At 43.8% G+C, this 15216-nt stretch overlaps 1 protein-coding gene across 2 annotated transcripts in view; it reads left to right on the top strand.

Annotated features, from left to right (window-relative positions):
- The first annotated feature begins 664 nt into the window (after positions 1 to 664).
- Positions 665 to 15216, top strand: part of EGFL6 (EGF like domain multiple 6) — a 62966-nt gene continuing 48414 nt past the window's right edge. Inside the window, exon 1 of one of the 2 annotated variants that reach the window (XM_084789908.1) lies at positions 665 to 1029. In XM_084789908.1, coding sequence (XP_084646034.1) covers positions 962 to 1029 — 68 coding nt within the window. In that variant the 5' untranslated portion in view covers positions 665 to 961. The remainder of the gene's footprint in view (positions 1030 to 15216) is intronic. The other variant, XM_084789909.1, reaches the window with a different exon arrangement.

Below are 15216 nucleotides of genomic sequence, written 5' to 3'. Positions count from 1 at the left end.
GAACTCAAGGCGGGAACCTGGAGGCAGAGGTGATCCAGAGAAACTCTTATGTTGTTCACTTAACCTTTCTCACATCTTCCAGGACCACTTGAGAAGGAGTGGCACCACTCACACTGGGCTGGACCTTTCCCACGTCAACTATTAATCAAGAAAATATCTCCCCAAAGACGCTTATTTGATGGAGGCATTTTCTCAATTAAGGTTCATTCTTCCAGATGACTAGTTTGTGTCAAGTTGCCACCGATTTCTACACCACAGTATCATTCGGAGTCACAGTTGACGCTGTTGCAAATAACTAGAAGAAGACACTTGTCAAATGATGGGGTTTGTTTAAGGCTTGCTGGCATTCCACCTCTAACATCCTATGATGTGCCTTGTGTGAAAAAAAAAAAAACAAGCAAACAAACCTAGCTGAGCACGAAGCCTCCATTGAAATGAGACTGCAGTGTGTTTATATGAATTTGCATCTGTGGTCCCGTTTTAATTACTCAGTTCCCAATCCCTAGAGTTCAGCGGTGCACATCGCTTGTCTCAAACCTGAAACAGCATGGCAATCAGAGGTGCCCTTGAGCGGCCTATAGTGCACTAAAGCTGGCGGGGTGGGGGTGGGGGGCGGCGGGGAGCGTGGAGGAGTTAAGGGTGAGAGAAGAGCCTGAAGTTCTTGTGGGTCGTCCTGGAGGCGGGTCCCAGCCAGATGTTCTCAACCGCCACGCCCTCGCTGGTGCACCCGGGCTCTTCACCCAACAGAGTATCTCGCCAGGGCTCCCGGAGCCACTAGCAGCTCCAAACGTTCCCCAGCTCTCCAGCTCGCTGTCCCCTCTGCGCCCGCCCGCTGCCACTGAGCCTGCCAGCTGCGCGCGAAACCAAGGTTCTGACCAGCGAAGCGAGAGAAGAGGCGGTGGCCCCTCTGGGTGCCGGGTCCTGAGGGGTTCAGGACAAGAAAAGAGAGTCCCCTGCCAAAATGCAGCCGCCCTGGGGCCTGGCTCTCCCTTTGCTGCTCCCCTGGGTGGCAGGTGGAGTAGGGACCAGGTGAGTTCCCCCGGGGCCTGAGCTCTCCTTTTGGAGCCCTTTGTCATTGACCCGTATATGTAAGGGGTACTTAGGTGTTGGGTTTGAGGTGTCTGTGCGCTTGGGATGCATTTCACCAGGACCCGAGTGCTCACCGACTTTCTTCCCTGCGCCCTCCCCTTGGGCGAGGCTTGGCCTCGAGTGTTCTGTGGACCCCGCGCCCTATCTGGCTGAGTTTGTCCGGTGGATAGAGGTGGGAGAGAAGCGGGGCGCACACACAGTGAGGGCATTTGGGCTTTGGTGCTTTGCAGTCACCTCCGGTTAAGGCAGATGTGTGAGTACCTAGCACGGTGTGAGTTTAGTGTCTTCCGCTGTCCCTGAAGGACGCCCACTGATTACCAATCGCTAGTTTTGCTATGGAAGGAATGAAGGAAAATAGGAGGATGTAAAATGTGCATTTGTGCAGTTACTGTTGAGCACTAAAGCAGCTCCTTGCTGGCCTCCGGTTCAAGCTGCCTTTGGATTTGGGGAGGGGGGGGTGATGCACTAGAAAGTTTGCGTTGGTAAAATGACAGCTGAACCCATTCTTGTTTTTCCGCTTCCTTCTATTCATGAGTTTTTCTGAGCCCTGAAACATTTTCTGGCCAGAGTTACAAAGGCGCATAGTAAACGCACATAGGCATAGTGTATCTGTAGACCAAGCACTTTCAAACCATTAAGCCACCTGAAGTCTCTAACCCCTGTATTTTCAAGAGGTTACCATCCCTGTTTCAAAGAGGTGAAAAAGAAGGTCGAGTAAATTGCCCAAAGAGACAAAGCCAGTAAGTGACAGAGCAGGAACAAACTCAGTCAACAGGGCTCAGCATCCTGGTCAGTACTTTTCAGGAAGATTCCCTAGAATCCGCTGCCCCCAACCCTTCAGCTACCATGATGCCCTGCTTCTTCCCTGCATGTCTGCATGGGGTTTCTGTGCTGCAGAGCTAATGACCTTAAGGATGAGTTCATCATTAGTTAGGGTGGCAGGCTCTCCTGCATTCTGTGAGAAGTTTAACAGTATCTCTGGCCCCTGTAAGATGCCAGTAACAACTTGGACACCACCACCAACCTGGCCAGGTCGTGACAGCGTATGAAAAAAAAAAATCTCCAGGTATTTCTCAAAGTCCCCAGGGATGCAGGCTCCTGGCCAGCTGAGTGAAGTTTTTCAGTGCTGATTCTAGGGAGAGGAGGAGGGGAGGGGGCAGAGGAGAGCCCCTTGGTTTGTCTCCAGCTCCTTAAAGGTGAGCCTGACTTTGTTTAACTTACAGAGGGGAAAAAAATCTTTCATCAGGGTCTGCCACGGCATTAAGGGATTTTGAAGTTCAAACAGAACCACCATCAAACCAGGCTCTTAGACTGTGTGGTTGCAAGTTTCAATTTCCTTCCCATGATAAAAATGTAAGCAGATGCAATTTGCCCCAATCACATTTCCCCTGAATGCTGGAGAGCCATGTTTTGTTAGAAAGCCCACTTAAGAAAGACCAAATGCTATGTGGCGATTTGCAGTTCTTTGGCAGCAGGCAAACCAACCTCCACAAGATCCACTTTCAAAGTGCCACGAAATTAAATTAGTAGCCGAGGAGGCCTCCCTCCAGAAACAAAACCTATTAACCTGAACAGCCTGCGTGAAGATTCTGCAATGCTGCACTTTAAAAGATGAGAAGTGTGATTGGTTTACAGTGTCAGGTTCATTGGCTGGTGTGCTGACAATCGGCTCCTTATGCTTGGAAACATCAAGTGGTCGGCACTTTGGGAACTGCCACAGGTCCATGTTTAATTAGCTCCAGACTCCACCTTCAGGGGGGCTCATTTACAGAGAAAGCAAGGCACACATTGAAAAACAAAACAAAACAGTGTGCCATGGCTAGTTATTTCTTAATGTTTCACTGAAATTTATAGAGAAGAAAACCTGTAGCTGGTACATACAGAGTTTTCTAATAAAAACAAAAGGCGGGCTGGGTGGTGGTGGTACATGCCTTTAATCCTAGTCTGGGAGCAGAGGCAGGCAGATCTCTGTGGGTTTGAGGCCAGCCTGGTCTGCAAAGTGAGTTGGAGGACAGCCAAGGCTGTTACACAGAGAAACCCTGTCTTGAAAAACCAAACCAAAAAAAGAAAGAGCACAAAAAGGGAGGTGAGGCTGTAGGTAGGTTCAGTTGGGAGAGTGCCTGATTAGCATGCATGAAGTCCTGAGTTCTGTCCCCAGCATGGAATAATCACAAACCAGGTGTTGTGGTGCCTGACTGTAATCCCAGCACTGAGGGATGGGTAGATGCTGAAGGATCAAGCATTCCTAGTCAATCTTGTCCACATAATGGTTTGAGAACTTGTTTTCAAAAAAATAATAAGATAAGAAAGTGCCAATTCTTTTTCACTGGAACACTATTAAGATTGTGTGACCCAGAAAAGTATATGGTGCTTAGTGTGGTTCTGCTTCTCTTGTAGACAGGAAAAAGTGGCTCCTGCCAGCAGAAAGGGTTCTTGAGTGTCAATGACCACTGATCTAATAAATAATTCGTTAGCTGTATACTAACTTTCTTATAGGAGTCAGATTTTGGCTTGCCTTGCACTTTTTTTTTTGATGGCCTTTGGGTACTGGGATTATTTAGATCACCTGGACACACTGCATCCACAACAGCAAATATGATGGTGACTGTGTACCTGATATGTAGCCAGGCCAAGGTGAGAAACGGTGCAAATGAAAAATATCCATTGAAATCTCAGGATTTACAATGAGGAAAAAAAAGAGTAGGAACTAGCTCACTAATTTTTATTGATTACATGTAGATACAGTGCAGTGGATAAAATATGCTACTGAAATTAGTTTCACTCATTTATTACTCATTTTAAAAACTACCCCAAAAAGTCAGACATGTCCCATGTGGCTCTCATATTTCCAGTAGTCAATGCTGGTCAAAAAGATTTGCTTAGAACTATAGTTCCATCACTCTAGTCCTGACCCAGGGATCTTTGTCCTTTGGGCGTGTAAGAGAAATATATTATTAACTTTGCTCTTCTTGAAAGTAAATTTGAAGCAAATTTGTACTTGGAATATATTTCTTGTTACACATCTTTTCTCTATTTAATTCAAGTACAAAGTAATGTGGGAGAGAGGAAGGGACATCTAGGTTCACACCAAGGGGGCTGCTTCCTGCTAACTATGAGCTTCATGTACAGTTGAAACTTCTTGGAGCCCCAGTAGGGAAGTGTCACCAAAAGAACTAATCCACAGACTTCAGTATTTCAAACAACCTAGACGTATTGTCTTACAGTTCTGGAAGTCTGAAGTCCACAATGATTCTTATGGCACTAAAACTAAGGTATTGGTTGTGCTTTTCGAGGCTCCAAAGGAGAATCTGCCCTTCGTTCTTTGGGCTTGTAGAGGTTACCAGCGGTTCTTGGTTTGTGGAAATAACTCCCACCTCTTCCCCATTATCACCTTGCTTTCTCACTCCTTTGTCTTCTTCCCATTGTGAGAAACCCTTGTGATTCCAGGAAGCCCACATGGACTATCCAGGAGAATCTCCAAACGCTTTGCCCACACTTGTAGAATCCACTGCATCATGATCTAGAGACTTGTGTAGGACCAATGTTTCATCCTCCCAGTATTAAACCATCTTCTCTCAGAAGCAATCTCAGTGCAGAGAGATTGGGAGCTACCCTCTGGATGCTCCAGGAAGGAAGAAGAAAAGTATAATAAAAGGGGAAACAACAGAAAGGGGAAGGACAGGAACAAAAATAAGTGATCGTTATCACTTAATCCCGAGAAGGGACAGTTGGATGTGAGCCTCAGAGCAATACTCCCAAAGGCAAGTGAACAAAGGTTATACACCAGCCAAATGAATGAGGGACTTGGGTGGAAGGTCCGTATACTTTCTGCTTCCCATGTCCACAGGAAAAAGTGGCTCCTGCCAGTAGAAAAGGTTCTTGAGCATCAAAAAAAATGAAGATGGTGACACTAGGATGGCTCAGTGGGTAAAGAGCCACTTTCTGTGCAAACTTACAGACCTGAGCTCAAATCCCCAGAGCCCACATAAATGTAGAAGGAGAGAAATAGTTCCACAGAGTTGTCCTCTGACCTCCAACACCCACAACATAGTACATATGCCCACACACACATCACCCACATACAGACATACATGCACTAATGATAAGTTTAAAATTTAGGAAAAGAGTGTATGAAGCTGTCTGTGTACTGTGATACACCCGTTTGTCCCTGGGCTGGTGAACAGGAAAGCCCTTAGGATCATGTTCTCTTGATAACAACTTCTAGAAGACAAACCCTTCTGGAGACAGTGAAAAAGAACAGGCAGGTATTCTAAGATGATGTGGGTTTTATGGTAGACTGAAAATTTAAGAGGCTCTCTGATCGACTTGCTCAGAATCTCACAGTAAAAATGTGGTGGCTTTCAAGTTCATAGTGTCTCCCATGAATAGTTAAATCTTTCTTTTTCCTTTGTTCAGGATCTTGTCCAAAGGGGCTAAGTAGTATTGGTTAGTTCTTTCAGATAATTTATCAAATCCCAGCATACTGGTTTCAATAGCTAAACTGTTTAAGGGCTAGGGACATAGCTTGGGGGGTCGAGTGTTTACTGCACAAACATTAGGACCCAAGTTCCTTGCCCAGTATCCACATTAAAGCTGGGTACAGTGGTACCCAGATTTTTTGTAATCCCATATTTGAGGAGGCTGAGATGGAAGGATCTATGGGACTTGCTGGCCAGCCAGCCTTGCTGAATTGATGAGTTTCAGATTTAGTGAGAGACTCTGTCTTCTAAAAATTATAATAAGGTGGAGTGTAATTGAAGAAGACATCTGCCATCGACTTCCGGCCTCCACACATGTCAAACATGTATATCCATACATACCACACACAGAGAGAGTAACTGTTTTAAAATCTCCAGATTTTAATTATGAAGACAAATTCTAGAAGGAGTTAAAATTAAGTCAGTGCAGTTCAACATTAATTGAACACTGGCATGCTCAAACATTCTCCTAAATGCCAAAGATACATATCTATCTACTGCCCCCACAAAAGCACTTGGTAAAGCCAGAAAAATGTCTTTCTTTGTCAGCTGAAGAGACCAAAGAAATCTGAAAAAAGACAAAACAAAACAAAAACAAAGCCATGGAAAGGGGATGAAAAGGCAAATGATGTTTACTTGTGCATAAACAATAAATGGATGGTTTTAGAAGAACAGATATGTAGATATTATACCATTAACTTATATTGTACATATAATATGCCAAACTATATTTAGGAATATATGTATGTATATATGTAAAAAACAATTAATGAAAAGAGAGGCCATGAGTTTGAAAAAGCAAGTAGCAGTATATGAGAGGATTGAGAAGGAAGAAGGGAAAGGGAGAAATGATGTATTATAATCTCAAAAGTTAAAAGAAGTCATCATAAAATAAATTTCAGGGGTTGGGGATGCATCTTGGTTGGTAGAGTGCTTGCCTTGCTAGCAAACACAAAACACTGGGCTGGAGCTCCAGCACCACTTGAACTGGGCATGGCATTGAAAGCCTATAATCCTAGTACCTCGGAGGTGAAGGCAGAGTTTCAAGGTCATCCTCAGTTGCATACCAAGTTCAAGCCCAGCCTGGTATTCATAAGATGCTGTGTTGAAAGAAGAAAAGAAGGAAGGAAGGAAAAGAAAAACATTCCATAGAATGTAGATGAAAGAGAAATTGAGTCTGAAGGAGCCAGAGAAAACTGAAGCCAGGATATGCCGTTTGGACTGTCGTTAGGGATGACTGTGAGTCCATCAGCTATAGAATGTAGTAGAAAGTAAGTCAGCCCATGCTTAATCATAGTTGTTTTGCATAAGAATAAGGGAATACATGGATACACACACACACACACACACACACACACACACACACACACACACACACACACACACCCAGGTACAGAGGATAGACTGGTCATTATAAACCCACATATCTGCTAAGAACCAAAGAAGGGAAGCTGGAGCCAGGCTGCAAAGAAGCTGGGGTGTCAATCTAAGAACTTAGACTTCATTCCAAGAGTAATAGAGAGGAAAGCAGGGCATTGCAAGCTCTGCCATTTTTAAATCTAACCCAGTCGTGACTAATTCATGCACAAAATCATGGTGAAGCTGCTCAGGAGTATCATTACAGTAATGAGGCATAGTTGAATCTGGAACGTTTTTTCCCCTTTCCTAATGTATGCAAAAGCAGCATACTCATAGTCCTTGACATCTTGGACTTGATGAGTGCATGATTAGAACTCAATACGGCAAAAGCAGCAAACATCTTTGCAAATATTACCGGCTTTCTCTTCAGTATTCACTTTGCTTGGTTGCTGGCCATATCTCCTTGCTGTTACTGAACTACAGAATTCTTCCAAATTTCTTATTAAAACAACATTTTCTGTCTCACACAGTTTCTGTAGGTGGTGAAATCTAAGCAGCTTAGCTGCCTCAGGACTGGTTTTTTTTTTTTAATGGACTTTATTTCAAAGAGAGTAATTTCAGATTCATAGCCAAAAGGCAGGCTTGTTACAAGTTTCTAGTCGAGCTTTGGCCAACGCCACTATCATCTGCAAGCTTGACACTAGCTAGGGGACACGTTCACAGTTGTCAGCAGGAGGCCTCATATCCTTTCCATGTGGACACTCCTCCATGAAGGTGGATTGGCTGTCCTCACAGTGCGTCAGCTGATTTCCCCCCAGAGCTTCTGATACAATGGAAAGTAGGAAAGAGCCACAGTGCCTGCAGAGTCCTCATCTGGGAAGCCACCCTCTATCACCCTGACGGTATACTGTCTGTTAGAAGCCATCCATGACAGCAGACAAAGCGAGTTTCATCTTTTTGGACACTGAAGAATATCAAAGATTCTGCAGGCAAAGTTGATAACCTCCTCTCCATACATTCTCATCTGTCTTCTCCCTCGCTGCTTCTCTGTCAGCCTTCTTTGCCAGCCTCCCTTCAATGAGAAGTAAAATTCTGGGTTTCCTGATCCACACTCTCCCTAGGTGATTGTTCCATTTCTAGTGTTTTCAATACCATCTGTGTGCACCTGACTTCAGAATGTGACTTCAGGGCCAACGAGATGGTACAGTGAGTAAGGGTACTTGGTGCCAAGTCTGACAACCTGAGTTCGATCCCTGGGACCACCATGGTGGGCTCTCACTCTTAAGCCTCTGCGGATCTGGAGAGTGGTGCAGCTTAGGGTAACCTGGACTTTTTCCTCTATCTCTCAAGGCTACGGTTATGCCTGAGTGGGTAGAGTGCTTGCCTTGCTGAAGGCAAGAAGACCTATTTTATCTCCAGAACCTATATTTCAAAGCTGGACTTAGTGGTGTGTGCTTGTAATCCCAGTGCAGGGAAGGCAGAACCAGGTGGACTGTTGGGCCTGACCCACCAGCCAGCCTAGGAACTGAAAAACTTCAGGCCAATGAGATACCCTGTCTCACACAAATAAGGTAGACAGATCCTGAGGAATGACACCCAAGATCGTCCTCTACCCTCCGTGTGCATACACAAGCATATGCACATACGTGTACATGTGTGAATGTACACATACAAACCCATAGATGGGTGAGAACTCAAAATTCATTTAACCAATTAAATACCATACTGGATGAGTGACTTTTTAAAAATCAGTAACAAAAATACTCTCTCGGGGGCTAGAGAGATAGCCCAGGGGCTAAGAACGAGTACTGTTCTTACAGAGAACCACAGTTTGGATCCTAGCACCCACTTGTAACTCCAGCTACAAGGGATCCAACATGCTCTTCTGATCTCTGCATGTTCTTCATTCATGTGTACGCCGACACACAGACACGCACATACACATCATTAGAAAGAAAGACATATGGGGGAAATACACCCTTGTTTGCCCTGGTTGTCCTTATTTAGAAAAAAATATTACTTACAGGAAAATATTTACATGTATTTAAACAGCAGCAAAAGAAATTTAACTTCTCAATTTGTCTTAGAGAGTTTCGTGAAGTTTTCTAGAAACTGGTCATCAGCAAGCATACTAAAGACCCTGGCCCATTCTATTTTTGTAGAAAATAAAGAATCCTGTGCAGAAATACTACACTACTTACGCAATCCTTGGAATGTTTTTAAATTGACTCCAGCTGTGGAGACAGCAATTTTCCGATTAATTTGATCAGTGTAGACAGCAAGCTATACAATGCATTAAAGGAATTCTAGGCAAGTCAACATTTAGCTCAAAGCTTTCTCTGCTTGGGGCCTGCTCTCCACCAAGACTTGACCACCTATGTTGACATTCCCCTGCCTCAAGACTGGATTCCCTGAGTCCCCTGGATCATATATGTGCTAAACAATGTTTAGGAAGAGAGAGAAATGAAAAGATAAAGAGAGGGAGAAGGAACGAGATGGAGGGACAGGGCTTGGGGCAGCATGCCCACCCAGGTTTCTAAGGTAGAAACAAGTGAAGTCATGGATATTTGAACATTTTAAATGTACAGAAGTGGTCATTTTCTGGGTAAAAGGCTTTCTGTTCAAATATGAGGGCCTGAGTTCAGATTCCTGGCACCCATGTACAAAAAGTTGGGCATAGTGGCACATGCCTACAACCCCAGTGCTGGGAGCAGGGTGCGGATGACAAGTGGATCCCTGGAGCTCATTGCCAGGCAGTTTAGCCAAAATGGGGAACACTAGGATCAGTGAGAGACCCTGGCTCAAAAAGATAAGGCAGAAAAACAAGTGAGGAAGACATCTCAATGTCAAACTCTGGCTTTAACGGGGGTGGGGAGGTGGGGGTGAGGGGAAGGAGAGAGAGAGACAGCGACAGAGACAGAGAGACAAAGAGAGGAGTCAGGCAGAGAGACAGAGAGAGACAGGCAGAGAGAGACAGAGAAATTTCATTACCTGCAATACACCTAGGTATTCATGTAGAAGAATTATTGAATTAATGATGTATACGTTAGAATAGGCATGGATTTAAAGCAAAGGGCCAGGAGGAGAGGATCTTAGAAAATAATTCAAGTCATTTGGTAATATTACCTTGGAATACCATGTAGCACTAGGGAGAAGTAAGTTAAAGCTATTTTTCTGAACATTCTGAATTTCATTTTTCCAAACTATGCATTGCACTATCATCAAGCATGTCATGCCTGCTTGCCCTGGATTCCTTCCTTCCCCCAACCATATTGTTTCCACTTAAATATAAATAGCTGAATGATTAATTTTATTTTTCTGTAATTTTAAATAAATGCACATGTACATTTTCAAAACTGGCAACACAGAACTGGATTCTTGGTATAATAAATCAATTTTTTGTCTGGCATCTATAAATTAGCAAGTTAATTATTAGCAATTCTGTCTCCTAATGCTTTTCCCCCTTTAAGTGATTTTTTCCCTTCATTTCCATGGCCAGATGTAGAATCTAAGGATTAGACCAGTAAAATCCCAGTTGTGGCTGGCCCTTTGAAGGGTACTCTTCAAAGTTGGTGAATACATGGACCTCACACTTACTAATTAAGATGCATGTTGCTAGTTTATTGACTCATGTTCCTCTGATGATTTTTATGTTCTCTGATGGTTTTTCCTAGCATATTCACTCAAGACATTGGGGCTCCTGTAGGACACGTGCAGAGGACATGGTGCTATTATTCCTGGAGCAGCCATAAGCCATACAGTTGTGCTTTGAATTGTGTTACTGTCTGAATATCAGGATCTATTATATAGTTAACCATGAGTTAATTGTTTAAAAACCGTCATTTGCAATTTTGCATTTGTATGTATGTAGTATGCATGCGTGTATGCATGGTTACCTGTGTGGGGACACATGGCTGGATATGAGTGCTGGTGCATGTATTGAGGCAGAGTTTCTTGCTGAATTGGCTAAGCTAGAGCTTGCCGAATCTAGTCAGTCTGGCAGTGAGCTTGTCCTGGGAATGCCTTCTCTCTGTTTCCTAAGTGCTAGGATTGCAGGCAGCCAGCATACCTGCCTGTCTTTCTACTTAGGCTCTGGGGATGCAGACCTCTGGTCCTCAAACATTTTACCTACTGATCCATATCCCCAGCCCCTTGTCTGCATTTTTAAATAAATGAAATCCAAGCTAGATTGTTGTTGTTGTTGTTTCATGACAGGGTTTCCCTGCGTAGCCTTGGCTGTTCTGGACTTGCTTTTAGACCAGGCTGTCCTCAAACTCACAGAAATCTGCCTGCCTCTGCCTCTCAAGTGCTGGGATTAAAGGTGTGCACCTTGTTAAAGATTTGTTTATTTTTATCCTTTGCATGAGTGCTTTGTCTGAACGTGTATGTGTGCACTACGTGTGTACCCGTCGCTGTGAGAAGAAGCCATCAGATCCTTGGGAAGGAGAATTACAGTTGGTGCGGTAGGCCACGTGGGTGCTGGGAACTGAGCCTGGGTCCTTTGCAAGAGCAGCAAGTGATCTTAACCACTGAGCCAACTCTCCAGCTCTAAATTTTTTTCTGTTTTTGAGACAGTGTCTCCCTGCCTAGCCCAGGTTGTCCTGAAACTTGCTATATAGCCCAGGCTATCTTCAAACTCATGCTTGTCCTGCTTCAGCTTTCAGAGTTTCCGGCCACGGGCACTGTGCCCAGATCTATGGCTCCAATCTCCCAACAGAGCTGAACTATTAAGCTGCATTTTTTTTGGTATCTTTTGTAGTGGGGAGGGAATCTTGATTTGTTCACAATATTTTGATGGACCAGGTATCAGCCATTAGCACTTTGAAGTATTTCGTGAGTCATCAAAATGATGATATGGGACAAATTAATATACCTCGTATTTCTTGGGTTGCCTGTTGTACCTGAAGTCAAGCATCTGAAAGCAATAAGGCTTGAGAAGCCTGTTTTGGGTTTTAGATTTTTTTTTCCTGGAGAGCTTTAAAAATGTGCCAACAGCATGCAAATCCCATCTTCGGGTAACTTTCTTCTACTAGTTAACCCCAAGCAGCATTATCATATTTTTTGGACCATAAAGACACGCTTCCTCCCACCAAAAAGTGGGGGGAAAGTTAGGGTGTACCTTATGGTCTGATTGCTCTCCATTGGGCATCAACAAAGAGGTCACTTACCGATGTCTTCAGTGTGCCAGCTGAGGAATGTGTGCAGGATTTTACTGCTCTAAAAACTGGGTGCGTCTTATGGTCTGAAAAATACGGTATTTCCAATCCAAACTAATTGACTGTGATTTAGACATAGAAGATAGGCTTGGCCACCTATACTAGAGACCCTGCACTGCTTTCTAATTAGGTGTTTAAAATATAACATATTTAAACAAATTTCTATCTGTTTTGTTTTACTTCATATCTAATCATTGCAAAAAATGGCTGGAAATGATGGAAATGTAATGAGAGACAGAAAGGGAGCAAATCTGAAGCAGTGGGGAGGAGCTGGGAGCAGTAGAGGGAGGGGAAACTATAATCAGGATAGATTGTATAGCACAATAATATATTTTCTTTTGTTTGTTTTTGAGACAGGGTTTCTCTGTGTAGCCTTGGCTGTCCTAGACTCACTTGGCAGACCGCGCTGACCTGGAACTCACAGAGATCCGCCTGCCTCTGCCTCCACCTCCTCAAGTGCTGGGATTACAGGCATGTGTCACCGTGCCCAGCTGAAAAGAATCTATTTTCAATAAAAGAAAAAGAGGAGGGAAAATAAAATTTTTTTAAAAGTTAGGCCAATTGAATTCAGCATAATTTATTTAATCAAGGATCTATCAACACACAGAACCTAGAGAGGGTCACAGAACTGTCTGAACCTGTGGGAAGACGCTGTTCACAGCTCAGTGGTTAGCGGTCCAGCGTCTGCCTTAGCTGAGCCCTGCAGGAGGAGGAAGTATAGTTTGGATCATGGTAGTCAGTTGCCTGAAGCTCAGCTGCTGTGAATGACTCGGACTCAACTGCCTGTGAGAATAAATGTACTGTGAGTAAAAGTTTGTTTTTCCACTGAGGTTACAGTTATCTGTGTAAAAATTCAGTCAACTTGTCAGGGACACTGGAGAAATGTGGGGAAAACAAGTCAGGCTGGTGGGAAAATAGGAAAAGGGGCTTGCCTGGAAAAGAAAAGTTGCTTGTGGCTACAGTTTTTTACACTTTTTGATTCTTTGCCTATGCTGACAAACATGTATGTAGCTCTGATCCTTAGTTGATTTACAACTCTTCTGTAGTCTTCCTGCCCAATTATTGATTCCTTTCTTCTAAGTTCCAAAGTTTCTTTGGAAACAGGGTGACCTAGGAGGTGGAAACTTACTGGAGGAAGTGCGCCACTGGGGGAGGGGGAGCTTTGAACGTCTACTGCCTCAACTTGCCTCTAGCTAAGTCTCTTTTCATCCGTGTGGTTGAGGATGTGATCACTTGCATTCCTGATGCACTGCTACCATGGACTCACACCCCACAACTGTAAACCCAAACAAACTTTTTTTCTTAAGAAAAAAGAAAAGAAAAGAAAGCCTGGTGTGGTGGTACATGCCTTTAATCTCCTTCCCACTTCACCAGGCTAACTAAATTCTGCCAACCATTCCATCCAGAAGACCCATCACTAACCCATCCTAATGAACTACTTCCTATATTCCCCTGGCTCCTGAGAACTCTCCCCTCTGGTATAGCTCTTGCACTAGGGCACAACTACTTATTTCCTTCTTTCTTTTTACCACTAGGCTCTAATTCTTTGTTCTTGTATACCCTTGATAATCTCAGTGAGCAGTACAGTGCCTGATATATTGGGGGGAAATGGGTAGATGGGAGGCATGGTATAACTTTTCCTGGGGAGTCTATTCATTCCCAGATAAAGAGGGCAGTGACAAAATAAAGAAGCAATTCCAACTCCAGCACAGTGAACCAGTGAGTTCATCAGAGGCACTGACAAGAACATGAGTGACTCAGTCAGCTACATCACCAGAAGGCCCACCTTAGCATGACCAATGACTCACAAAAGCTGTTACCTTCAGGCAGCTCCACTAAACAGTCTCCTCTCTTTCAGAAATTGTTAACTGCTTAATAGAACCTCAAGGGGGAACCTCTTGAGTCTCCTTATGCCCACCCCTTCCCTTCAACCTTGAAGAAACAACTGCAGAAGAGATGGATGATTGATATGCTCTTCTCTGGCTAGGAACATCAACAATGTCACCTTCTTTGGCCTTTGTTTCTTTCTCTATCTCTCTCTTTCTCTTTTTTTTTCTGAGACAAGATTTCCTCTTGCCTCTGCCTCTCCAAGTGCTGGGATTATAGGTGCTCACCACCACACCCAGCTTGGCCTTTGGTGTTTTGGTTTTTGGTTTTTGGTTTTGTATAAAATGATGGGTTGGAATTAAATGATATATAAGGTCACTTTCTCTAAGATAAACATCTATAAATGTCCATTATAATGAAAACTGACTTCTACTTCTACAAACAAAACTAAATTATATGGAAATTGTGGCAGCTGGAAGAACGTGCCTTGAAGACTTCCTGCTGCACAAACATAGTTGACACAGGATTCCAATGACTCTTCTCTTGGGAATCTGTCATCACATTTAAGCAAGGCCACAACTTCCCCTCATGAAGGTGGGGGTCCTATGGTGGACATTTTGATGGGAACCATGGCTCTCTTCTAAAAATCAACACATCTAATAATCCCACACGGCGAATAGGCCATGTGGCTCAAAGTCATTTAATTATCAAAAACGCCATGAGATACTTAATTTTTCTTATGCACATTTCAGTAATGAGATAATGGAGGTATAGGAAAGTGAAATAACTTCTGAAGGTCACAGAGTCAATATAATAACAGCCCAGGATGGAAGCCATAATCCAAGTGATCAAGTTAATTACCTCTCACCATTCAGCTGTGAGAATGCCTGACAGAACCAGCTTAAGGGAGGAAAGATTTATTGATGGGGGCTCATGCTTGAATGGGATACAGTCCATTGTGGGGAAGGTATAGTGGTTGCCTCTGTTCGTGGTAGTAGGAGTATGTTGCAGAGCTGGACCACAAAGTACAGAGCTAGGTGGGGCCCTAATCCTTGATGCTTTTCCCATATTGTCTCACTTCCTCAAGCAAGGATCTACCTCCTAAATGTTATACAACTTCCCAAAAACAGTGCCACTAACTTGGGACCAAGTGTTCAGACACCCAAGCCTACGTGGGTGGGGCAGTTCATAGTCAATCCATCATAACAGTTATCCTCTGAGAATTGCCTTGATTTTTCTCAACCTTC

The sequence above is a fragment of the Acomys minous genome (genome assembly GCF_964271855.1).
Source record: "Acomys minous genome assembly, chromosome: 7".
Taxonomy (NCBI): domain Eukaryota; kingdom Metazoa; phylum Chordata; class Mammalia; order Rodentia; family Muridae; genus Acomys; species Acomys minous.
The sequence above is the reverse complement of the archived record's forward strand: the minus strand, read 5'-3'. Positions and strand labels throughout refer to the sequence as shown.